Genomic DNA, 24,696 nt, shown 5'->3' with positions numbered 1-24,696 from the left:
GCAACAGGAGGTCTAAAGACAGTCAGGCTGAGCAGCCTTACGTTTGGTGTTGTAGCTGAGTGAGAAGCCCTGGTTGGTTCCTCCCTGATCTGTACGGAAGAGAACCTTAATTCGTCGGGCGGCAGTGTTAATTGGAGCAGGTGCCTCCTGCCCACAAAAGGGTCCAAAAGTGGCAGAGTCCGTCTTTATCTGAGAGGAAAAGACAGAAGGATTGAGAGGAGAGATGTGGATGGGGTTTAGTGGTAGCAGGCACTGCAATGAGCACAAATAATCTAGTAGTAATCTTTTCAATTCATCATTACAGAAATATCATTGATATTAACAGTTGGGAATATACAAATACACAGTGCATGAATGTATGAAATACATCGCTACTGCATTTAAATCTGTGAGTGCTATTTAAAAAATATCTTTACTTATAAGCATGCTGCATACTTATGTTCTGGCTGTTTTAAGTTTTATAATAGTGAATGAACTGTTCCAAGCTGATGCTTGGGGTTCCAGTATTGTTCAAAAACCAGAAAACACCCTTAATTTATTTAATTTCCAGTCAAAACGGCCATTATGTGCAAGTTATTACCAAGATTCATCAAAATATCACCAAAATTGGCACCATAAATTAAACAGTACTTAAAGCTTTCATCTTTGAGAGAGAGAGGAGAAAGTGAAGCACCAATCTTGCTTCAGCTCTTAAAACATTCACAGGTGTTTCTGAAGACAACTTATCACTATGGGTCTGCAGAAAAAACATTGATGTTCTATGGACTGGCCACTCCAGAGTCCAAACTCCAAAATACTTGAATGTGTTTGGGATTACTTGATTGGGATTACTTACTATGAGAAACAGAATATGGAAATCTTGTAAAAGAATGTTCGCTGTAATAAAGCATAAGGGTGACAAGCTACACACAAAATTTGACATTTATATTTAAACGTTGAGGCTTCAGTGTAATTTAAAATATGTGACTGGATTTTGGCTAGAAGTTATTTAAATGAAGGGTGATCAGAATTTTTTTTTTTTTTACCAAATAGTACCACTGGTAACAACAGCCCCAACACTGAATATTACAGTATCATGTCTAAACACTGAATGGTACAGCATCTAAACACAGATTTCTGTCAGATAGCTGTTAAAATTTGCAGATGATGGCAGATCCATAACAGTTGCCTTACAACAGCCAAAGAATCTTTATGAATTATTATGAAAAGGCACTATGAGAAGAAGTGGTGCAGGTCAGATGTGCAGCACAGACTGTTAATGAGTCGACACATCGCCCATCTCTGCTCTCCACATCAAACTCCCCAATGAAGCTCAGTATGAGCTGCTCCCCCTCATCCACAGTCAGCGTGTAGGAGCAGTGAGCGTTCTCATAGTACGGACCAGGACTGCCCGGAGGCGTCAGCACACCACTCCCAAAGCGCTCCTCTGTACAGTTCACTGGGGGGGGGCAACAGAAAGAAAGAGAGAGGGGGAGAAAGTGAGAGAGAGAGAGAGAGAGACAGATACATAGAGAGCGAGAGAGAGAGAGAGAAGGAGGGGGAGTATTAGATATAATTGCAGAATTTATAATGTAAATAAGTTACTTTATGTAAAAAACAAGTATAAATCAGTAACATGATCAGTTATATAATTATGTTTACATTCAACTGCATTCAAACTATTTTTAATTGAAAATCAAAAAAATAAATATTTTTCCTCTTCTACCTACAAACACAAATGTGGTGTTAATTAAAAGGTTGGAATCTCACAGATTTTCTCTACTTACCATAAAATTCTAACATCTTTTTTTTTGGCAGTGATATTTACAGCCTCTAAGGGTTAAGATAAAAACAAAAATCCTACAACAACATGAATGAAAATGTATGAGTATTTGTTCAGAGGTGGGCACATAGTAACCTTCAGTGCAACTTTGATCTTCATGCTTGAACCTACCATGGTCAATGTTTGGAGACACTGCTATTATCATTTATTTTTTATAATCATTTATTTTGCTTATGTTTTATGTTAAGATGTGGTTTACCATATTCAGATGTAAATTATTCAGTTTTGTGTTACTAATCAATACTTTGAGTTCAACTAAGCAATAGCAAGCCAGGAAACCTTCACCTGACCCCCTCCATTTTACTTCAAAACAAATATTGGAACACGATATCAAATGCATAAAGTTAGCCAGAGATCTCCAAACTATCATCCAACACATCTAAAGTCTTTTAACAATCTGAAAGATTGAGAAGGTTAAAAAACTAAGAAAACTTCAATATTGAGGTGAATAAAATAAAAAACATACCACCAATGTTTGTTCACCTAACGTCTGAGTACTTTTACTTTATTTTAGTTTTCAGTTAATTTTCAGGATAATTTTGAGTTGAAGTAAACATGGTTGGCATGACTGGTTGTTCTAACTTTTCCAATGGATTTAGACAAATAAATTATGCATTTATCTTGCAAATAAGATATTAACTGTATATAGACAGTGACCCATAACTGCTTTTGAGCACTGCATTTACTCCCTGTCCAGTTTAATAGATCTTGTAACTTAACCAGGCGGGCGTGCAGTTAAAGACTGTAGCTTCTAAACACCCCCTCAGCACCAGGCACACTACCATACCACTACCAGTCAATGAGCAATGATGAATGGGTTAGAGGACAGCAAACAACTCTGGCATAACAGCAGATAAAGAGAATGAGACAGAGAGGAAAGGGAAGATGAAAGTCTAGAGGACTTTTTTGTGAATGTGTTTGTCCATCTCTGGTGTGTATAGTTCTATACCGATACAGGTGTGGCGGTCTTCACTGAGGTGGTATCCTGGTTTACAACTGCAGCTATATCCTCCAATGTAGTTTTGGCAGAAATGAGAACACTTCAGATCACTGTGCCAACACTCATCCACATCTGTGGGCACACAGGGAACAGATCAACGGTCAAAGTTAATTTATGCACCATTTAAACCAGGTCACACACACTGGGGGAAGTGAGCACACTTGCCCGGAGCAGTGGGCAGCCCTATCCATGATGCCTGGGGAGCAATTGGGGATTAGGTGCCTTGCTCAAGGGCACTTCAGTCATGGACTGTCAGCTGAGGGGAATGAACTGGCAACCTTCCGGTTACAGTGCTGGTTCCCTAACCTCCAGCCCATGACTGCCCCATCTACATGGAACCCATGGTCCACCACAGGTAGGACAGGTACTAAAATTAGTACAGTTAGAGTCTGAGCACCTCCTGCTGAACTTACCTTGTACTGTGTAGAACGCCCTGAAGCCTGTGTGTCTCTCGGTGTTGGAGAAGTCGGCCTCAAAGGTGAGAGAGAGACAGCCTCCAGGGGAAGAGTGGAGTGAGGGATTGACACGGGACTGTAGCTGCTCAGTTGACATACTGCCACACAGAGTTTTGAGGAGAAGACTGTCAGCAAAGACCTGAAAAAGGAAAGGAACAGGAGAGAGAAGACAGAAAAAATTGTGAGAGCACAGATAGCTTAAAAAGATCAATTATTTCACACACACACACACACACACACACTCTAAGCCCATTCTCCCTCAGGGTTGTGGGTGGGGGGGGGGGGGTTGTTTCCTTAGTTTTGCACTAAAGCTACAAGGCTAATACAGCTAACAAAGCACAGCTATTAGCACAGTGTAAACTGCACGCCCAAAGCAGGAGCACAACTGTGTTCCTAGGCCCCTACATTCCTAGGGTGTTCTTAGGGCACTTTGTTCCCAGGGATGGTTCCCCATGTTCATTTTTATATTGATGCTGTTGGATCTTGCATCTCCATTTTTGCCATTTTTCAGATTTTTGACATTATTTGAAGATGTCCCTTGCCCATTACATTGTATGTAAATTTCATGAAGAATGGACCAAAAGAAACAGCCCAAAATGGCTTGGAAAAAAGTCTGGTTCCATTGACTTACATGAAAAGTAAAGTAGGTGTTATTTTTTTCTGTAAAATTACCATTTTGGAGATACAAGATTTTCTTTTGATAACAGCGATATGATACCTTAATATAAAACATTAAGAAAAGCTATGAAAGAGTTCCCTTAGAGTTTTATTTAATGACATGCAGTCATCAAACATCATAGGTCATGCAGAAAACAACAGATTTCTAGGAATAGGAACAACACTTTGCCTTAGTTAGGTTAGCCTCAGTTAGCTAATTAGCCAGCTAAGCAAACTTTGTATTTCAAATTGGATTGTATAATGCAGTTCTTTGAATACTTGTTTTACCTGGTTTAAGTGTGATGCACTACTGGATTCTGGTAATGTATTGTAATGCTGTTCATATTATTATGTTCAAATAGAACTAGGACAGCAACATGGAAACATGCTGCCATTTCCCATGAAATTTTCAATGAGGGAACACAGGACCCTATTTAGGGATGTTCCCAAATAACAAAGACAGGACACAGGCCTAGTGAACATAGGGCCCTGGAAACATTTGGCTATTTCCTGAAAAATTCAATGAGAAATAAAGGGTTCAGGGAATACAAAACCCCCTGAACGGAGGGATGACCCTCCCTAAATCATCGCACACTTGTCTCACACCACAGTGAGTTTTTAAATAATCACAAATAAACTTGTTTGTATCATTTCAGAGATTGCGCCTTCTGGGTGCTTTCTTCTACAGGGTAGTGTCCATTTTTATAGGTATCAGTATGCCATACAGTACCCAAAGCAGGCAGTTTGGAGAATGCTAATTGGTTTTTCCATCACTTGTTAGTTGCATTAGCCTCACAGTTCCATTACAAAACTAAAGACTTAAACTTAAGCTGTAGACAACTAACATGTGTTGGTTGATCAGCTACAACTCAGGTTTTTTGCTGAAGTGTCACTTTAAGGTTGGAAAAAAAGGTAAGGAAGACAGGCAAATGTACCACACATACATGCATATACATACTCTCACTATCCAAAAACAACTAAGGACAACTAATCTAATTAAACATTTTTTCTATTTTTTCTACATCATTTGATCACAGCAGGTGTACCTCATAGTGTTTAAAATTGTCACGATGAACGGATCAATAGAATGGCTCCAAAATGATTTGAAATGTTTCTTTTTACCTTTACTTTAAACATTACTTTAAACCCTCACATCTGTACCTTGACTGCATCATTTTCACATTGGTAGCTTTCCTCTAGGTCCAGGTGGATGATGGAGAGAGTGAGTATGTGTCCAGCTGGAGCACAGCGTTCCCACATCATTTCACTGTGGGGTTCGTATCCGCCTGGGTGACCAGGAGAACTCACCCAGCCAGCCAGAGGATGAGAAAAACACGCCGGCAACAAAAACACACACACACTGCGGGGGAGAGCGGGGGAGGGGGGATGCAATGATTATGATCGTTTTATCTAACTATGAGTAGGAAAATTGAATGACCACTATATATATATATATATATATATATATATATATATATATATATAGATATATATATATATATATACACACACACACACACACACACACACACACACACACACACACGGTGTCCAATCATATCCCCAAAGGGCTGGTGTAGCTGCAAGTTTTCACTCAATACAAGCTGGAGCACACCTGACACCTGTAATTAGTTGGTCTTAATCTTCAAACAATTCATCAGGTTGTCCTGCTTTGTTGGAGTGAAATCATGCAGCCACACGGCCCCTTTGTAGATAAAATTGGACACCTCTGGTTTAACTCATCTATAAGCAGTGCACAAATTCAGCAGTTATTGGATTAAATTTCTGCACTTAAAACTTGAGGCATTGTATATAATGTAGCCTATTAAAGAAAACAGATTAATACACAGACTGACAAAGAACTCTGGTGATGTAAAAATTTCTTTCAAATTGTGATTTTTATATAAAAAACCTTTTAGGCCCAAATCTTGCCTCTAATGTTTTTGACAACAATAGAGATTGGACAAAATACTGGGAAATGCTTAGTTCAGCTTAACCAGAAATTTTAGAGCATAACTCGACTACATTTGTTTGAGTCACTATGTAATGTTGAACTTCCAGTTTAAAATGCTATGGTACTCAGTCAGACTATACTGCTGATGCTATTAGAAACACAGTTAGTTGAAAACAACAAAGACAAATTTGCATTTTGCATTTAAAACCTGGATTTGTCAATTATTATAACAACTATTAAACTGAGTGAAGAACTGAAATGCACCCCCAAATATGAAACCTTGCACTTTTAGGGGGTTAAGCCATTTTCCTGCTATTCTGATCACAACCGTAATTAAAAACTAATTAAAATGAAGAGATACAGAAGTGGGAGGATGTAAGGATAGGGTGTAAGAAGTGAAAAATAGTGGGAGAGATTTGTGGGAGGTGAAGAAGAGGCAGCAAGGGGAAGAAAAAGGAAATAAAGAATGAGTAAGAGACAGTACTAATGAAGGCAAAGTGCAGATATGAATACCAACTTATTCTAAAATCTCATAACTAGTACACAGATACAAGTGTGAAGAAACATCTCAAAAGTAAGCCAATTTTACGCACCAGAGAACGATCATGGTGAGACTTGATGAAGACTGGCTGTCCTGCATTCACTTCCCTCTTATTTGTCTGTTTGTCTTGCCTCCTCTTGGCATTGCTTCCCCTAAGATTTGCACACACCACAGATAAAAAGGGTTTCATAATGTCTGCCTGAGTTTGTTTTGCTGTCAGCTGTCCAGATGGATCAGTACTGCCTCAATACTTTGTTGTTCCCTTTAGCAAATGTGGGATAGAGACACAAACAACAGCTCTTAATCAGATACAGTGATACACATTCCAATTCCATAGATCCTCTTTAGTGCACTGAAGGACCATTAGAGGAGTACAAGCAGAAGAGGCACAACATTGGTTCATACACAAGCAAGCCTGGTCAGATCTTCTTGTGGGTTGCCAAAAGTATAAAAGAGGTATAAAGAGGGCCCACGTATGGACAAAACGAAACTAACGCTTGGACATTCTTTCATGTGTTTGTTTATCAGGTGCAGAAAAGTCAATACCCCCTGTAGTGATTACAAAATAAACCTGACTTTGACCACCACTAGGCGGTTGGCAGCACACTGATTCTACACAAACACATACACACACACACAATCATCTCACAAGTAAAAGAAATGTGTGTGAAGCTTCTGGGAAAAAAAACATTCTGATGTTTATGAGGGTCACAAAGCCATAACCAGAATCAGAGTTATATTCTCCAAATTAACAAGTTTGAGAAAGTAACTAGGTAGTGCTTTGCATGTGCCAGTCTGTGCATAACTTTTAAATTCATCTATAAGTTTAGCGGTTATGGTTTGTTATTTTGGGAAGAAGCTCACCCTCAAGCCATCACCCTCTTGTCATTGATGCTCTTGCATGAGCTAAAGAAAAAAAAAAACATAAACAGCATTTCTTGAAATGTAACTCACCTTGTTTTGATCTTTTAGTTATCATATGATCCTTTTTACCTTGAAACAAATAAGGATGTGTAAAACTCAGTGTTTATTATTTTGTCCCTGTTATTTGGCCATGTAATAACACAGAAACACAGACAGGAGGCAGATGTCTTTTTTGGCACTGAACAGATGTGCACTTTAACATACTGTGAAAGGTCAGAGACAGCCACAGAAAGAGGAAGGGGAGGAGGCTGAGCAAGAGAGGGTAATGTGATATGCCATCAACATCCCAAAAAAATTAGACAAGGCTTTTTCTCTTTTGTGCTGAAGCACTGAGTACACTAAGTGTTTTGCACCCCCCCCCACCACCCCCCGCCCCCCCACCCCCTGGATTGATGGTTGCAGCAGTAGCGACAGACCCCTTTTTGTAAGACTGTAGCTTACAGTAAACCAAGTCTGGCGCTCTCCACCACACTGTGAAGCCACACTGTGCTTTGTGGCCAATATCCTGAATGATGTGTCAGAAAAGGGGTTGAGTAGGAGGATCAGAGTCAGCAGTATCAGAGGTAGGAAGAAGATCCATTCATCATCCAGTAACAGTATTATTGCAGTGAAATATAGTGGAATTAGAAAGAATTAGCTACTGAAAGTCAAGTAAAAAAACTCCAGAACTGTTGAGGAACTTCTAAATATCCAGTGTCTCCATCAGCATAGAAACGGAAGTCTGTTTGGGATCCTTCAGTCTTTATATAAAATGCTAAAGAGATGTGAGCAACAGTCAAGCAGTCCAGGAGCTGAACTAACAGAACAGGATGAAATTAAACCCAAAATAGGAACCTGAGACAAAATATGAAGATCTAAAACAAAACTGAAAGAAAAATTGGTTTTATTTGTATATTGTGTTTGCTTTTTTATTTTTATACAAAAATACCACAGCAGAAGTAAAGATCCTTATAAATACTCATAAAAGACAAATTCATAAAGGAGTTCTTAAGTGCAGATGAGTAAAAGTGACTGACTGCTACCCACAACGTCTGTGGCATCACACATTGGTTAAATCTACAGCCACTGAAGGAATCTGGTGATTTTAAAGTTGCAAACATTAATGATACACTGCCGTTCAACTGAGCACATACAGCTTGTAGTATTTGCATAAAATAAGCATTGCCAATAGAATGGGACGCTCTGGAGCCTGAGGTCACCAAGCCAAACGCCAAGCATTAGCTAGAGTGGTATAAAGCCCCCCAGCAATGGACCGTGTAGCAGTGGAACTGTGTCCTCTGGAATGATGGAGCTCAATCCAGTACTTCAGGGATGAACTGCAGTACCTTTTGTGATCCAGAACTAATCATTACCCTCAGGCTACCCCAAAGCCTACCCCAAAGATTAGACACCATTACTGCAGCAAACTCCCTGTCAATACCCTGAATTTCTGAAGAAATGCTGGTTAAGCAGGTGTTTACAAACTTTTACACAAATACGTTATCTGCATTAAGTGCTGTGTACAAGTTATTGATATAAAACGAAGTGTGAACTTAAGCATGTGAGTGGAGTTACTGCTGGGTCTGATGAGAGAATTCTTAGGAAGGTAACAGTGAGAGCTGCACTGGGCAGGGATGTGGAGGGAGGGTCGTTCCTGGATATCTGCAGGAAATGAGTCAGCTTCAGTTTGAATGAGATGTGGAAAAAAATGTCTGGCTTGTTGAGCAGTTTAAGTTCTTACTGTATCACAGTCTGTAACAAACGAGAGACAAACAGAGTTGAGTATTTATGTTTTGGAAGTCTTAAATCAATAATCACCCATACAAGAGGAGTTCACATATCTGTGTTACGTCCTTTTCAGTTCAACTTCCGTATCATCCAAGACATTCAGCTTCAGCTACTCAACCCTTCATTAAATTAAATCAGGTGTGCTGTTGATGGAATGTAACAGATCCATGCGATGGCTGGAGTGCAGTGAGAAGTCAGGAACCAAACGTGTGATATTCTAACCAAGATATCTATGATTTTCTTGTCATGCTTTACTATATTTGTTTATTTGTGTTTATTCTAATGTCATTTAGTGTGCAAAAACACACTGCTGAGATAAACAGGCTTAAACAATTTTCATGTCTGCCTAAATCTTTTGCACACTACTGTACATGGTATAGTACTGTGTTCAAAGATTTAAACCACTGGCCATTTTAGGTCATGAGCATCACCACATGTTCTCTCTCTCTATCTCTGTGTATGTATGTCAAACTCTTTCTCTCGGGGGTTATTGTTGAACAGGAAGGAAAGCGAATGAATAGGAGAGGAAAGGGGCAGTGGGGGTTTCCACAGAACAGTGTGAGGGGGAAAGGTGTGGGTGAGATAGAACTGAGAGAGACAGAAAGAGAGAGAGAGCGAGAGAGAGAGAGAGAGAGAGAGAGCAAGAGAACACAGACTAAAAAAGAGAAAAAGAGAGAGGGGAAACACAAGAGCATAAGCTCATTCTACTTGTGGCTGGACAAGCTGACGCAGAGAGAGAACAAAGTGGCTAGAGGCTGAGCTGACGGAAGAGAACAGTGACGACAAAAAGAATGTAAAACACAACGGCGGTGTGGTGGAGAACTGAAGAGCGCAAACTAAAAAGAAAGAGAGCACAGGAGAAAGAAATTAAAGCCAACACAAAAAAACGTATTTCAGGAAACAACTTTTAGGGACTAAATATCTGTAGAACCGTTGTAGTGACAGAAAGAGGTCAAGAGCAGGTAAAGACAAAGCCAGCCGACGGTCCAGCAATGAGCACCAACCTCTGCCACCCGGACCAACATAAGCATAATGGACTATGCTGTGACAACTGTCCAAAAGGTGAGACAAATGAATAAATATCCTGAGAATATTTTCTAAAAGCTAATTATGTTGAGTACAGTGCAATATTAACGATTTCATACTATACATTGATATCTTCTAAGCCCTCATATACAGGACGGCTGTTATGTCCTGTGTCTCTGCATTTGGACTATTTATCTTCTACACATTTTCTCAATGAGAGCAGAAATTCAACATTAGATTAAAACACTGTTGGCGCCAAAAACCTAAACAGACTGAAGTGAAAATAAAAGCTGTTATGTGAGACCTGAAAGCATCACCAAAGCAGGAAATACAGCAGCTTAAACTAAAAGTCCCGAAATGTAGAACAGGAGAGAGAAAATACCATGTAACCACACCAGTTAATTTACTACTGTAACAGGGCAGAAATCAGTCTGTCTTTTCCACAGGCAAATATTTATCAGCTCACTGCACCAACAACTCGAAAACAGAGTGCAAGACGTGTCCTCATGACTTCTACAATGCAGAGACAAACTATCTGCTTAAGTGTCAGCCATGCAGGCAGTGCCACCTTGGTAAGTCAAATTATTTCTAAAGGCCTTTAAAAGGAACAAACATGCAGAATCATAAAAAAATGAAATCCCTGACACATTAAGAAAAGCACACCTGACTAAATATATGCTTTTCATAATATTTTAGACTTTTTGATCTGAAGGCCATTGAGGGATGGGCAGTGTAATGATATTTATCATTATCATGATACATTATGTCACAGTATGCTTTTCTGAACATATCACAGACATTCTCAGTGCTTAAATAACACTGACAAACTGATGAGAGCACAACTGGACTGGAAAGAGCAAAACACTGGAAAAATGTATTAGGTTTTTATTCTTTTATGCAGTACTAGTGGCTTTTTTGTCTGTTCTAACATAACAAAGAAATGTTAGGATACGTATCTTTTCGATACCATCAGTATTACTGTCTGCCACAGTATGAGATTTTCTCCAAAACAAAAATATTAAACATAACTTTTTTGTCCCAAGCAAGTAGCTTTAAGCCGCAAACAAGGTCTCAGCATATGAGGAACTTTAAGTTTGCTGGAGAGGCGCCTAAAGTGGCTGCACATGAGGCTGCTTGTGAAAAAGCCAAGAGTGTGTAAAGAATCTAAACTAGAAGATTCACACATTTTTGATCACTGCCTAAATCTACATGTGCTGCTTCATTGTTTTGATGCCTTCACTGTTATTCTAAAATGTGTAAAACTGGAAAATGTAAAGATGTAAAGGAAAATAAGTTGATAAGTCAGGGCTTTTGATGCCAATCTACCACTCTTCTTCTGAAAAGGTGTTACTGATTCTGCTCTTTACCTTTCCTCCGTTTTACTTCTGTATGTTTTTGGTCAATCAGTAAATCAGAGCGTGCTAAAGCCATGTCAGGAGCACAGTGACCAACAGTGTGGGTGTAAAGAAGGCTTCTACTGTAGTGACAGGGCTCTGGGTCACTGTGATCACTGCCTTGCAGTTACAGTCTGCCCACCAGGGAAAGGAGTATCTGTTCAACGTGAGTCTCACAACCCACACAAACACACACTCACTCAATCGCTACACTTTATTACTTCATTTCCACTCTCCAGATGTTCCTATGATTCTTCCTTGCATATTAAATACATTTAATGCTTACAGGCCCAAATCTTATACCTTTTGCATTTTATTTTTACCCAGAGCTTCTTATATGATGACTATGTAGGTTAATGTGCCAAAACAGTCATGATTTCTTTTTAGCTGACTATTTTACAACCTGTCTTTATCACTTACAATCAAATTGCCTGTTTCTGTCACTGTACCTTTTTGACTGATATATGTAAGTGATGTCTGTTCTGATTGGCTGCACTTTATTCTGACACATTTAAAAAAAGTCTGAGTGAAAAATCGTTCCCTATAACTTATGTGTGAATAGGTGGGACTAAATTGCTGTAGGTTGAATAGGCAGATATATGGAACTGTGCAGGGTTTTCATCACATCACAAAAACAATTAATTGAAAATGGGCTGATTTACAGATTAATTTCCATATATAGACTTGATGGACTGGAGAGAAAACGGTCTGTTCTGAAGCTTTAGCAGTGTCTATTTACCATGTGAAGCTCTTGTATTAAAAATGAAAAAAATGATATGAAACATTTTGATCCAAACCCAGCACACACTCATTTCCCACCCAGGTGCTTTTTCTGTTTAACCCCTTAAGCCAAACTGACCCTCAGGGTGCTGCAGACAGTCCACAGATTAGCAATCTGCAATCTACCTCACAATGCTTGACGAAACAAAAATGTGGGCTGTTCTAAAGACCACTGTTTTACACTTTAAGAATGAGGACTGTAAAAATGCATTAATCTATTGTGATGCATTGATCTAAATGCATGTTATGAATAGTAGAAGAGATAATAATCAGTTATTAAGATATTCAATATAGACATGCTCTGTTCTATGGTTATTTTCAAATGTAAAAACAGAGGAATGCTTGGCGTGTTGGTGTAAGATTGTATTATTTTTCAGATATTACACGAGTGCTTAAATAGTATCTCCTGTCAAATTCAGAGTATTTAGTGCTTCATTTTTAATTGTTCTTAATTTAAAAAATTAAAAAGTAACCAAATTAAATCCTCTTGAGGTCTCAGTTTTACACGTCTTCTGAAGATTCATCAGTGGGTCCAAACTTTCATTCTGTACACTTGTAAATATATCTTACATTTTAGTCTCACAGCAGTTACTGAATATTAAATCTAGGATTTAAGGAGATAAAGCAGAGCAGTGGGAATAAAATAAGACATGCTTCTGTTCCAGACACCAGTTATAAGGACACCATTTGCAGCCCTTGCGCAACAGGAACCTTCAGTGACGTGGAAGACTACAAAACACCTTGTCGCAATCACACCAAGTGAGGACCACACACACACACACACACACACACACACACACATGCACACACCTCTACAATCAATCACAAACACAACTGTGCGCACACACACACACACACACACACACACACACACACATGAAGACACTGAGAATGGTGGTCAGACATGATGTGTAAGCTCTGTTCTGAAACTAGCACAGGATGAACAAGGTTACATTCTCATATAACCTTTACTTAAATGAATTATAAAAACAATGAATTATATTTACATTGGATTTACATCCTATATCAAGGCATTGGAATCTGCACTTCTACAGTGTAAAAAAATCATCTCAACTTAAAATTATATGGCACTTTATTGCACAGCTTTTCTTTTCTTTTTGAGTTAACTCAACTTCAGGACACTAAAGTTCACGCAACTCTAACTTCTTAGCTTTGCCAAAAGTCCTCCTAATTTACATTTTTAGTTCTGCATCTCATTTAGGTAAACAATACATATTTATACTAAAGACCAAATACATATTTTTACTTTTCCTCACTGTTTGGGACATGATCCATCGCAGTCACACCAGGCATTTCTCTTCTTGGGCTCCTGGTTATGGGGAGCTGTGCCGCTGTTGGGGTTTAGAACTCATCTGACGTTGGAGTAAACGCTTAGGCAACAGAAAAACAAACAACAATCTGAAATAACTTTCAGCGTTCACCCCAGCATCAGGAGATTGTTAATTCAAACCCTAGTGATGCTGCAGGCATTATCTGTGAGCCCAAGGAGAGGAAATACCTGGTGGAACTGTGTAATGGCGAGTGTCCCAGCTAATGGGATAAGCAGAAACTGAAATGTATATTTCCTGTTTATTTAACTCAGATGCAGAACTAAAAACTTTAAGTCAAGAAGATTTTTTTTTTACTAAATTTAGACATTTGAGTTGAGTTTGAGGAACTTCACTGTACAAGTTAACTTAAGAAATGCTGTGTAATAAGTTACTAAGTTGTAATAAGTTTAAGTTTATATAAGTAATAATAATATTATTATAAGTAATAAGTTTAAGTTGAGCTGACTTTTCATTTTTACAGGGTGCCTTATGGATGTACCAACCAGGAATTTTTATTGGCAATAAAATTTATTTACAGTTAAATTGGACCATTTTTGGCTATTGTTTATTACAGCCAGGATAATGAATGCACTGATAAAAACACAGGCTGGTGGGTAGACACCTACAAACACATACGTGCAGGTCTCCGAGGAACAATCGGAAAACATTAAAAAAAAAACAATGAGATGTCTTTGGGCAGCCCTTGTAAACTGCCTCTAAATCTGTTTCCCTACAATGCACCGTTTCATATCAAATCACTCCGCATGACTTTGTTTACATCTCGGCAATTGAATTATGCAGAATCTTTCAAAAACCAGTGGAATTTCCCTTAAACTAATAATATCACGTTTATATCACCTCCCACTTCCACCACCCCCACTAGTCATTGAGTGAAAACAGAGTTATCTCAGAGACTCTCAGTCATACTGTGTTTCATTCTGACATGTGTCACAGTACAGAAGGCAAACGCATTATGACTTCTGGTCCACGTTGACTTTAGGTTAGCGCCAAGCGTGGTCGTTATTTACTTTCCCATTCTGTATTCTGTTATATGGTGCCCCTTTACAGTGAATGGGTCACTGAATATTTTAGATTAAAGCCTAGGCTAATTTTCTGGAGGACCTTTGTAGTCTGTTAGCTGAGCTGACCAGCCTAGACCTACACTGTTAGAAATAAACTTATTGTGAATCTATCAAGGTGCAAATAATGTAAATGTTCCCTCAGTGGTTTCAGGGTCCAATTGTGAACCTTAAATAAGTATGAATAATTTAATAAAACGCCTGGAGATGAGGTGTGTGGAGTCAACTTAGAAAATACAGTTTCAATGGATTATGATACAGTTATGTTCTCTGACTAAAGTCACTGAGATATACCCTTGAGAATATCACCCCAGTGACAAGACCGGTACTACCCCAGTGACAGTTTCATACTATTTTCTGGTTTCATACCTTTTTACTGGTTTAGCAAACGCAGGTTTAGAGTATGTTAATATGATCAAGTGTTAGTAGTGAGAACCATCCTACATAGAAAAAAATACATGGACACATTTTTAGATATATACATTACATTACATTACAAACAAATTGCAGTCCAAGCTAAAATACTTTCCAAACACTAAAATACATTTCAGAATATAGTGCCATATGAACAAAATATATATATTTAAAAATAAAGTTATTTCAAAATGTATGGTGAAATATTCCACATAAAATGCACCATAGAACAAATAACTGCATATAAATGTATTCCTTAAATACTTTTGCAAATGTATGAAAATAGACAAAATACTTGTCTAATGTGCTTTGCTGCTTGGAATATCTGTTGAAATGAATGTATTTTCCAGTATCTTCATTTTAAATATTAGCAAATCAAGCCTTAACATGGCATATCTTGTTCATCTGAAGTACATGTTGTGTGAGTGTCTTACTGCATACATACATGGTTAATGCAAAGCACAATTCAAAACGTATCATTCATTCGGGTCATGTATATTTAGTTATATCTGTAAGCTTTGTTAAAACTACATACAGCTGAAAAAAATATAATAACAAATACAAATCTTTTTAAAATCTATTTTAAAAATACATTTTCATTTATCGAAAAATTATATTTGACATGAACATTTGGAATACATTCTTTTTCCACATGGCACACACATACACCAGAGGATGGCTTACATGAATTATGCTGTTCCATCTTTCATTAAAATGGTTTGTGAGGCACTAAAGCTGCTGCCCAGTCTTTTCAGCAGTATTCAGTCTTTAGATCATTTCTCTCTGTCTGTCTTTCATCTTTAGCTTTTTCTACACACAGTTCACTGGCTGTCATCAGTCTAGCAGTGGACTGGCCTCACTTATGTATTCTTGCTTATTTTATTTTGCTAGTTGTGAGGAATTAGGTCGCCATTTGCTGACCCCTGGCACGGCCACTACAGATGCCGAATGTGGAGACTTCATCCAGAGTGAGTAAAACAACTCCATTCCTCACCAAACCCTTCTTCTGTACTTCAGCTAATTAGAGCCACTAAACAGCCGCTCATCTCAGGAATATCTTGGAAAATTCACATTGTCTCCTAAACAGCTAGCACTGCCGTCTATACAGAGCAGGTTTTAGGGCTTTTGAGTGGGAGATGCAGAGTGTGACTACTCTTACTACACTCAAAACCACATACTGTGAACTGTATTATCATACTAGACTCAAAACAATACCGGGCTGGATCCGAGGCAGAGTGTTGTACTGATATGGACAGAATATGCAGGAACAGATACAGGATGGAAAAATAAGGATGAACTCAAACTGATTCTGTTACAAATCTATAATGAAAGAGCACAGAATTCCTTGCATTATCGGAAAACACAAAGCAAATTAAAGCAGGTCAAATGGTAATATCAGTAACGTGATGATGTCACATGATAACGTGGTGGAGTAGTAGAGTGTTTCAGCATGACATACAAACATTTTAAACCTTTCATTTTAAAGCTTAGTAGTTCTTTTAGCATAGGGTTTTAGTCTCAGTGTTGGTATGAGAAAAGAAAAAATGGAATCGTGCAATCACTACAATAAACAGCAACACCGTAAGAGTGATGTAAATCACATGGGGTATATTCCAAACCCCAGTGCATTATGGGAGGATTTGTTTTGGTGTGGTGTGCGGTGGAAGCACACTTGAAATCTGCAGGGTCTTGTTTTGAGGAAAAAATATGTGCATTTGTACATTTTCTGAAGTGTATATACTGCCACATGCAAAAGTTTAAACACATGGTTTAAACAAATGACTTGTTTTGTGAAAATACACATTCTTTACAAAGAAACAATTTTGGTTATTGGAAAAAGGAAAGAGAAAGTGTACCATAAATCTGGCCACATTCAGACTCATAAAACTCGGCAGTAAAAGCCCACCGTCACACAAAACGTTATTCATAAAGTCAAAAAGTTATTCATGCGAAGAGCTATTCATGAAGTCACCAAGGCAGTTATTAGTGTACTGGAGTCTTTTCACACAGTGGTATTTCCACTGGTATCCTGGCAAGAGGCAATCAAAATTCAAAATCTACATGCACTCATACATATTAAAATTCCATACCAAGTGAAGCTCTAATTGGCTGCCACAAGAAATGAAACCAAAGGAAAAAATATTATAATTCAAGAGTTCGACAAATTCTCAGAGAAGACATGCTGACCATAATAGTAAATTGTTAATACATAAAAATAGCAAAATGGGAAAATTAGATTATAACATCTTAAAAGTCAACTCTTAATTGGAGGATGATATTTTAGTAAAGTTATCATATTTTAGTTAATTTATCAATTAAACAATTAAATAATGATAAGAAGAAACATAATTCAAGCCTTTTTCCAATTCATTACAATCACAGTAATAATTTTTACTAAAACATATTAAAGTTTAACAACTGGTATTTTTAGTACAATTATAAGTGTAATGAACATGTTGAAATTAAAATTTCAATGAAAAGCCATTTCAGCTTTTATTTCCTATCTTAGGAATACAATTTACACATCAAAATTAATTGATATCCGGACTTTGATTTGCAAATGTGAAAATTAAATATTAAGTATCAACTATAAAAATTTGAAGAAAAAACTAAGAAATTAATCTTTACTAGTAAATGTCACCTGTTTGTAAAATTCATTGTAAATGAAAAAATATGAGTGAAAGCTAAAACTCCTTATAATAAATGGGAACCATCATAAATGGAGAAAGAAGAGGTTATTTTAAGTACAGCGCCAGTTAAATCTGCCAATCTGAAATCTGCAGTCTTTTTTCTCTTCTGTTCAGCAGTTAGAAGATTTGTAATAATGCTGCTCCAACCAAACAGAAAAAAATGTCTTCTGAATGAGTGTGTGGGACTGTGTTGTTTTATGAATCGCTACTGGATATGTAAATAAGATAATAGCACATCACAGTAAAACTCACTGACAATCCCCATTTACACATAAGCAAACCACCATGCTATTAACATAACGGTGAATTTACAGTGTGTTTATGAATCTGTGTCTATGAATGTTTTATTTTTTTGAAATATGTTAAATTCAGGAAATGGTAATTATGCATTAAAATGTGCAGAAGTGTGTTCTCTGTGGAGGATGAGTAACTTTTCTCTCAGGAAATCAACAAAACCTGTAAACTGGCCAAGGGTGCTCTAACATTTGAACATGCCTGTCGTTTAAGTATGATGTCCCTGGATTTGTGTGATGTGCTGTTTTTGCTTTGTTATAGCTACTTTTTCTTGTGTTTATTATGATTGGAGGTGATGATATGGCTTCTGCTTCTTATAGATTGTCCCTACATCATTTCAACGGGTCTGTTGCTGGGGATAATCATGACAGTAGCCATCTGCCTTCTTGTGGGGCTTCTTTATTGGAGGACTAAACGTAAATCACAGCAAATAGGTACATTAACCATCACACTTTACTAATGCAGTAACATGAAAGGTTGTGGTGTATGATACGGCGAAATATATCACAATACTTCAGGACACTTTCAGGATACATTATATGCATCACAATATTTACTTCTTTTAAGATTTAATAAGCTGGCCTATAGAACCTATAGGGCCATATATAAAACACTATGACAATAATAATAATAATAATAATAATAATAAAGCCTACCATTACAATGATTTTTAATCGATGTTTTACAAACTATGCTGCACTAAAATCAAATTTTTATATCATAAAACGATAAAATACTATCGTATCGCCCACCCCTATCTCTGAGAAAATATGAAATAATTACAGCCCTTAGCTACGTTTATTATTGTTGTGGTTGCAGCATTACATAATACATTACTTTTGAACTTAATTTATATTTTCTTTTGCCAAGTTGCAGTCTGCACTTCAGATGATTTTTCTGTTTCTGTTCCAAGGACAAAAAAAATTGCACACATTGGTAACTTTATCAAATTTAAATAATAATAATAATAATAATCTATCCTTTATATCATTTTCTAGTAACAAGTTCTAGTAAGAAGTTTAGAAGTTTTTCAATGAACTTCATGCTTTTGTCCAAAAAGCGCTCTTACTTTTTGTCATTTGAGAAATGGGAAATGGGCCAAAATTAAAAAGACAAACCTTTAAAAAGGTCATTACGTGTTCCTCCCTCTCTACACACACACACACACACACACACACACACACACACTCTCTCTCTCTCTCTCCTACGTACTGACACACAACCACCCACACACTGACGCACATGCTCACGTAGGCACCCGCACACACGCTCTTGCGCAGCCACTTACAAACACTCACAGACACACTGACACACACACACACACACACACACACACACACTGTACCCACAGGTTCCCACAAGAACCAAAAGGAAGTATCAGTAAAGGCTGCAGTGGAAGAATGTTCACTCTTTTAATATTACACTGTTACGTACTGGAACAAAAGAGCTATAATACACATCTTTTTCTTTAAATGCACTAATCATTATTTTCTGCCTTTTAGAATAACAGAAAAGACATCAAAACATATAACATCTATAGACTCATAAAAGGAGGAAAGTGGTAGATCAAAACTTTTTATTTTACCTTATATTGTACATTCTTAATTCTTAAAAATATACCCCCCTTTGCCTTGATGCAGCTTTTCTCGATATACAAATTAAAATTTATATTTTTGTTATTCTTTAGGAAAGAGTTCAATTCATTCTTTACATATCAATTTCAACATAATGCGATTTCAAGACACCAGCTTTCTTAATGCAATGCACTGATATATATGTTATGTGTTATTACACATTTCAAGTTTTCAGTCTGCACTAACAGTAATGACAGAAGTGATGGTATAGATGTGACACAGGATGTGGACAGCAACTGTGACTTAAGAGAGCAAAACACACACTTGCTTTCCCTCTCTTTTGGAGCAGTGTGTGAGCTCTTACAGATTTCTGGGTGCAGATAAATACTGCGAGGAAGAGCAACATCAAACCACATCCTTCTATTCGAGCATTCACTCATACAAGAACAACAACTCATGCTGATTTAAAACACTGATGAACACACACATTACCTTAATGCTTCAATGGTAAAATATGCTGGGGTGCAACCATTAAGAGCTTTAAAATGTATAAAGACTCTGTACACCATGCAGAACTTAACAAGAGGCCAGTCTAAAGTGAATAAGACCAGAGCAATTGCCCATCGCCACTTTCCCACCATTATGATTAGAGATGTTCATCTGTGTGAAATCCTAAATTGCTTGCTGCTTATGTGTTCAGTGAGAACTTCAGAATGTTCCGAGAGTTTCGTCTCACCAGTGCTCCCTCCAGACATCATTAAGCACCCAAGGAGCCCTGAACAGCCGTTCTTTCACAGAGGTAAGCTGGTGTCCTCTATATACACAAACACTTTTGTATAAACATGAAGTCAGGCAGTCATAAATCATGTCCCATATGTGGAAGAGTCATGCAAACACCCTGGTCAAACTGTGTTTTGTTGATTTTCTAAGTGAAAATAAGTTAACATACTTTCTACAGAGAACACAGTTAAATCAAGTTTTGCAAGAACATGTCATATTTATCAGTTTAATATATTCTGAAAAAAACTAGGCATAAAATATAAAATATGCCATAGTAATTATACATTAAAATGTGCAGATGTGAGTTCTCTGTAGAGGATGTTTACTTATATGCACTTGGAGAATCAACAAAAGATGTAATTTAATCAGGTAAGCCCAAACTTTTACAAACACCTATATACAGACAGGAGACCAATCATATGACAACCAGCATAGCTTATCTCAGTAATGTGTTGCACCACCACCATAGAATGCTTGACCCCTACAGTGAGGGGGTCTGGTGGCTCTGAGATGCTGTGGTGGACATATTGCAGCCAAGGTTTTGGTCCATCGGTCCTCTTAGAGGGAAGAGTCACTGCAAATCAATACAAAGTTAGTCTGACTGATCTCCGTTGACCTGTGAAACACTTCTATCCTGATGGGATCATATGCATCATATCATCATATGCACAGTCACCAGATCTAGACTTAATTGAACATTTAATGGGGAAATGTGTTGGACAGCGCTCTCCACCACCATCATCAAAGCATTACTTAAAGGAACATCTTTTGAAATAAGTGTCCCATCCATTGATTGCAGCTCCAGAGACGTGTAGAACTTATGAGGCGCCTTGAAGCTGATCACATTACCAAGACATTTTATGGCAGTGTTTCCCTTTAGTTTGTCTCCTGTCTGTATAGATATAACTTACCCCTCCTCCTTGTTTTTTCTGGTGTTCCTCTGGTACAAGGTCTGGACAAACACACGTACGCAAGTCTATGCTTAGTGAAGATACTGTCTACATTTGACTATGTTTCCGGCCCTTAGCTGTCTGTCTGTACATGCAAACTGCTATTCTGAGAACTGGGGGAAGACACAAAGCTTCCAGACAGCTATAAAAGCAGAAGAGGCTTTTAAAAGTAGTTTTTCATTATCTGCGTGCATTCCTGTATTCACACGTCTCATTCAAATCTGATGCCTTGGCATCTGACGCAATTGTTTCATTAGCATAACCTTAAACTACAAACCATGATCTTATCAGAACCACAGTAACAGGCCTATTTCTGAAACAAGGTCAATGCAAGTTGCTGTCAGATCAAATCCTCCATCCAAGTCCATTTTCCCCCGTATTTCAGAAAAATATATTTTGAAAATGTCTGCTCAGACCTTTACTCTGTTGGAACATTTCGTGATGAATGCATCAATAGAAATGTTTCAAAATTTCTTGGATTAAAATTTCACTAAGAACACTGCCTTGTGTAGATAAAGCTTTTATCACAGCAGTGATATGAATTTGTGTGGCCTGATAACATGCTACACTGACATTGGATGGCAAAGCCCACAGTGCGGTGTGCTGAAACTGGGGTTTCGGAATGAGCGGGGCTGACTGAAAGTGTTACAGTATGAGCTGACGTCAGCGCCACTGCTCAGCCTGAGTGAGATCAGCTTGATACGTGTGTGTGCAGGGGAACAATCTCACACCACAAATGCAAATACAGTAACTCCAACTGCTGCTCCCCTACACACAGTGCACCTACGCCATCGGCCAATGCCTTTTGAAGACTGAGTCTCATACGTGGGCCTGCTGCAAACCAGACAGACAACAAAGACTAGTAAGGCTGTAAAATTAAACTCCTGACTTTGACAATTCAGCACAGGTTATTTCCCAACTTATGGCATCATAAAATTAAACGCAATTTGCAGTTTTAAAATTAAGTAATATAGTTTCACATTTCAAAACGTTCATCTTGGCAAATTAAGTCTTGCGGGTTTTGCAACCAATTTTGTCTACACAGAAATCCAAATGTGTTATTTTCCAAACAATGTCTAAATGAAATAGGTAGTTTCTCATAATAAAAAACTAAATAAACACTAAATGAAAAGGCATTAAATGAGATCTTTTACTAACGGTCATTGCATTTTTATTTTTTTTTTATATCAGACAGTGCACGTTTCATTCATTATTCACTTCAATAGTCATAATCTGAAATGGGAAATGAAACTTGAGAATATGGACTGAAAGTCCCTAAGAGCAGCATGGTTTTTCCTACACAGTGGCCTACAATATCACACCACATTTCTAGCAATGGTTAATATCACATATAGAGAATTTTGTATCACAGATACTAAGAAACAGAGGTGGGTATGAAGTTGATGTACAAGCCCCAACCCTACAACCCTTACAAACTGAATAAATGCTGAAAAGAAGAGAAATACTCATGTAAGAAGGAATAGTTCTGTGGTAGTCAAACACCTCTTTACACTTCTCCTTTTGTTCTGGCATAGTGAACTAAGCAGTTCTGCCATTACTTCTTGCTTTCAGCTTTGCTACAGCTTTCTTGGAAATATTAAAATTAGAGTGACTGGAATTAAGAAAGTGATATCATTTGTTATAAGGTGATGCGTGCAATTCAGTGCACTGGAATAATTTAGCAATGTAGCTTTCTTTGATGTCTACACTCATCACGGCTCAACTCCCCGCAGATCAAAATCATAAAAAACAAAAAATATGGTTTCATGACGGGAAGTCGTTCAGCTCTGTGTTTTGAAAACAGCAATGGCAGTTTGCATTTCAATTAAAATAAAAAAACTTAATTCAAGCTGTGTTCTGATTTTAGTAAGTGGTGATTTTAAGTGGTGTCAAAGCTTAACTTGCGGTAAGGTTTGTTTAATGTCAGTACAGATAAACTGAATTACATCGGTCACATTGCAGTAGCCCTTCACCTCTTAACATGCTGACCAGCATCATATTTCACTCCACATCCCGTGTAACATTAACAAAATGAAGCTAAAAGGGGAATCTCACCAATTTTTTTAAATTTCTGCATAATTCAATCATTGCGATTGTAGACAACATAATTCAGAGTGGCTTGATGTGAAATGTGTCACTGTAAATTAATTGACAGTGGTGGTAAAAAGAACCATGTGATGTCTACACTCCAATACAGTCAATTTATTCACTATCTCAATCCACTTACACATGGCTTCTCTTTTTATATATGCAACAGTAAAATAAAAGGACTTTGTGTACAATCTTAATGATTTAAGTATGCATTTTGGAAAATAAGTGGAATCCCCCTTTAATGTTGACCCCCTGATTCCATATCCAACAGCAAGAGCAACAGCATCAGCAGCAGCATTACAGCAGTTTAGAGCAACCATAGATCAGACCAAGCTTGACACCACCAGAAATCAGACCACAGATCAGACCACTAGAAGTAATATCAGTGGTTAGACCATCTTGTGCAACTCAGGATTTCTCACTTGATTTTCAGATGAAATCTTCCCCAACACAAAGGACTGCTGTCTGGACTGTGATGGCATTACCTTGACAACACTGACTGCGTCAGAGAAATATGCCTATTCAGCCAGTCAGTGTGAGTGTGGGGGGTTCAACACCAGTGTCCACCCGTCCATTCTCCAGTCTGAACCGCAAGAGGATGAGTGGCCTGGAGCCTGAACACGTCTGTTTTCATATCAATCAGTTCATTATCACAAATACCAAATCTAAACGCATCATTCTTATATGAATTCATCATTTTGACAGATACTTTGTTCCCTTTGTCAATCTTATTTCTGTACAATAAATCTTTTTTTTTTACAAACCTCTCTCAGTTCTTTGCATGCATTCATATGAAGTTATTAGCATACATTGTCCAACAATTAGAATAAAGTGGAGCCAGGCGATATGTATCACCTATACTCGTACACTGTGACAGTGTTTCATTTCTGTAAATGTGGTTAGTGTCTTCTGGCTAATGTTTACAAAACTGTGGAAGGTTCTCGTTGGTGTAATCTCAAGAGAAGTAAACGGGACACAATAGTCTAACCAAAACAATTCTATTAAGTTCTTTTAAGGAGCTTTTTTAAAGTTAAGGAAATAATTAACATTTCTGATATATAGGATAAACACCATCTGATATCATATTTTGAAAAATATGATTTTGGCTCCCGTGTGGCGCAACTGTATAAGCGTTGGCCCTATCATCAGGAGATCGCAAGTATGATCCCTGGT

At 37.7% G+C, this 24,696-nt stretch overlaps 2 protein-coding genes across 3 annotated transcripts in view; one reads left to right on the top strand and one right to left on the bottom strand.

Annotated features, from left to right (window-relative positions):
- The window catches only part of LOC108443671 (complement C1s subcomponent-like), a 32,881-nt gene extending 26,283 nt beyond the window's left edge, over positions 1–6,598 (bottom strand). For both annotated transcript variants that reach the window (XM_037537101.1, XM_017724461.2), the window contains exons 1-6: positions 6,482–6,598; positions 5,096–5,294; positions 3,236–3,416; positions 2,772–2,894; positions 1,254–1,438; positions 42–189 (exon numbers count right to left, since the gene is read on the bottom strand). In XM_037537101.1, coding sequence (XP_037392998.1) covers positions 42–189; positions 1,254–1,438; positions 2,772–2,894; positions 3,236–3,416; positions 5,096–5,294; positions 6,482–6,528 — 883 coding nt within the window. In that variant the 5' untranslated portion in view covers positions 6,529–6,598. The remainder of the gene's footprint in view (positions 1–41; positions 190–1,253; positions 1,439–2,771; positions 2,895–3,235; positions 3,417–5,095; positions 5,295–6,481) is intronic.
- A 3,105-nt stretch (positions 6,599–9,703) lies between these two features.
- On the top strand, positions 9,704–24,286 carry LOC108443670 (tumor necrosis factor receptor superfamily member 5). Its single transcript, XM_017724460.2, has 8 exons — positions 9,704–10,182; positions 10,593–10,718; positions 11,554–11,706; positions 12,986–13,079; positions 16,036–16,112; positions 18,449–18,562; positions 20,403–20,501; positions 23,957–24,286. The coding sequence occupies exons 1-8, from the start codon at positions 10,113–10,115 to the stop codon at positions 24,139–24,141; spliced, it is 918 nt and encodes a 305-aa protein (XP_017579949.1). The 5' UTR covers positions 9,704–10,112; the 3' UTR covers positions 24,142–24,286.
- Positions 24,287–24,696: the final 410 nt, after the last annotated feature.

Source organism: Pygocentrus nattereri, chromosome 3 (assembly GCF_015220715.1).
Source record: "Pygocentrus nattereri isolate fPygNat1 chromosome 3, fPygNat1.pri, whole genome shotgun sequence".
NCBI lineage: Eukaryota > Metazoa > Chordata > Actinopteri > Characiformes > Serrasalmidae > Pygocentrus > Pygocentrus nattereri.
Note: the sequence above shows the minus strand (reverse complement) of the source record. Positions and strands in the feature narration are given on the sequence as shown.

Bases quoted from the DNA above. Each gene is read 5' to 3' on its own strand.
- LOC108443670 (XM_017724460.2), top strand. From the start codon at position 10,113: ATGAGCACCAACCTCTGCCACCCGGACCAACATAAGCATAATGGACTA. The intron at 10,183-10,592 runs GTGAGACAAATG...TCTTTTCCACAG, and splicing joins CTGTGACAACTGTCCAAAAG to GCAAATATTTATCAGCTCAC. The intron at 18,563-20,402 runs GTACATTAACCA...TTATGTGTTCAG, and splicing joins ACGTAAATCACAGCAAATAG to TGAGAACTTCAGAATGTTCC.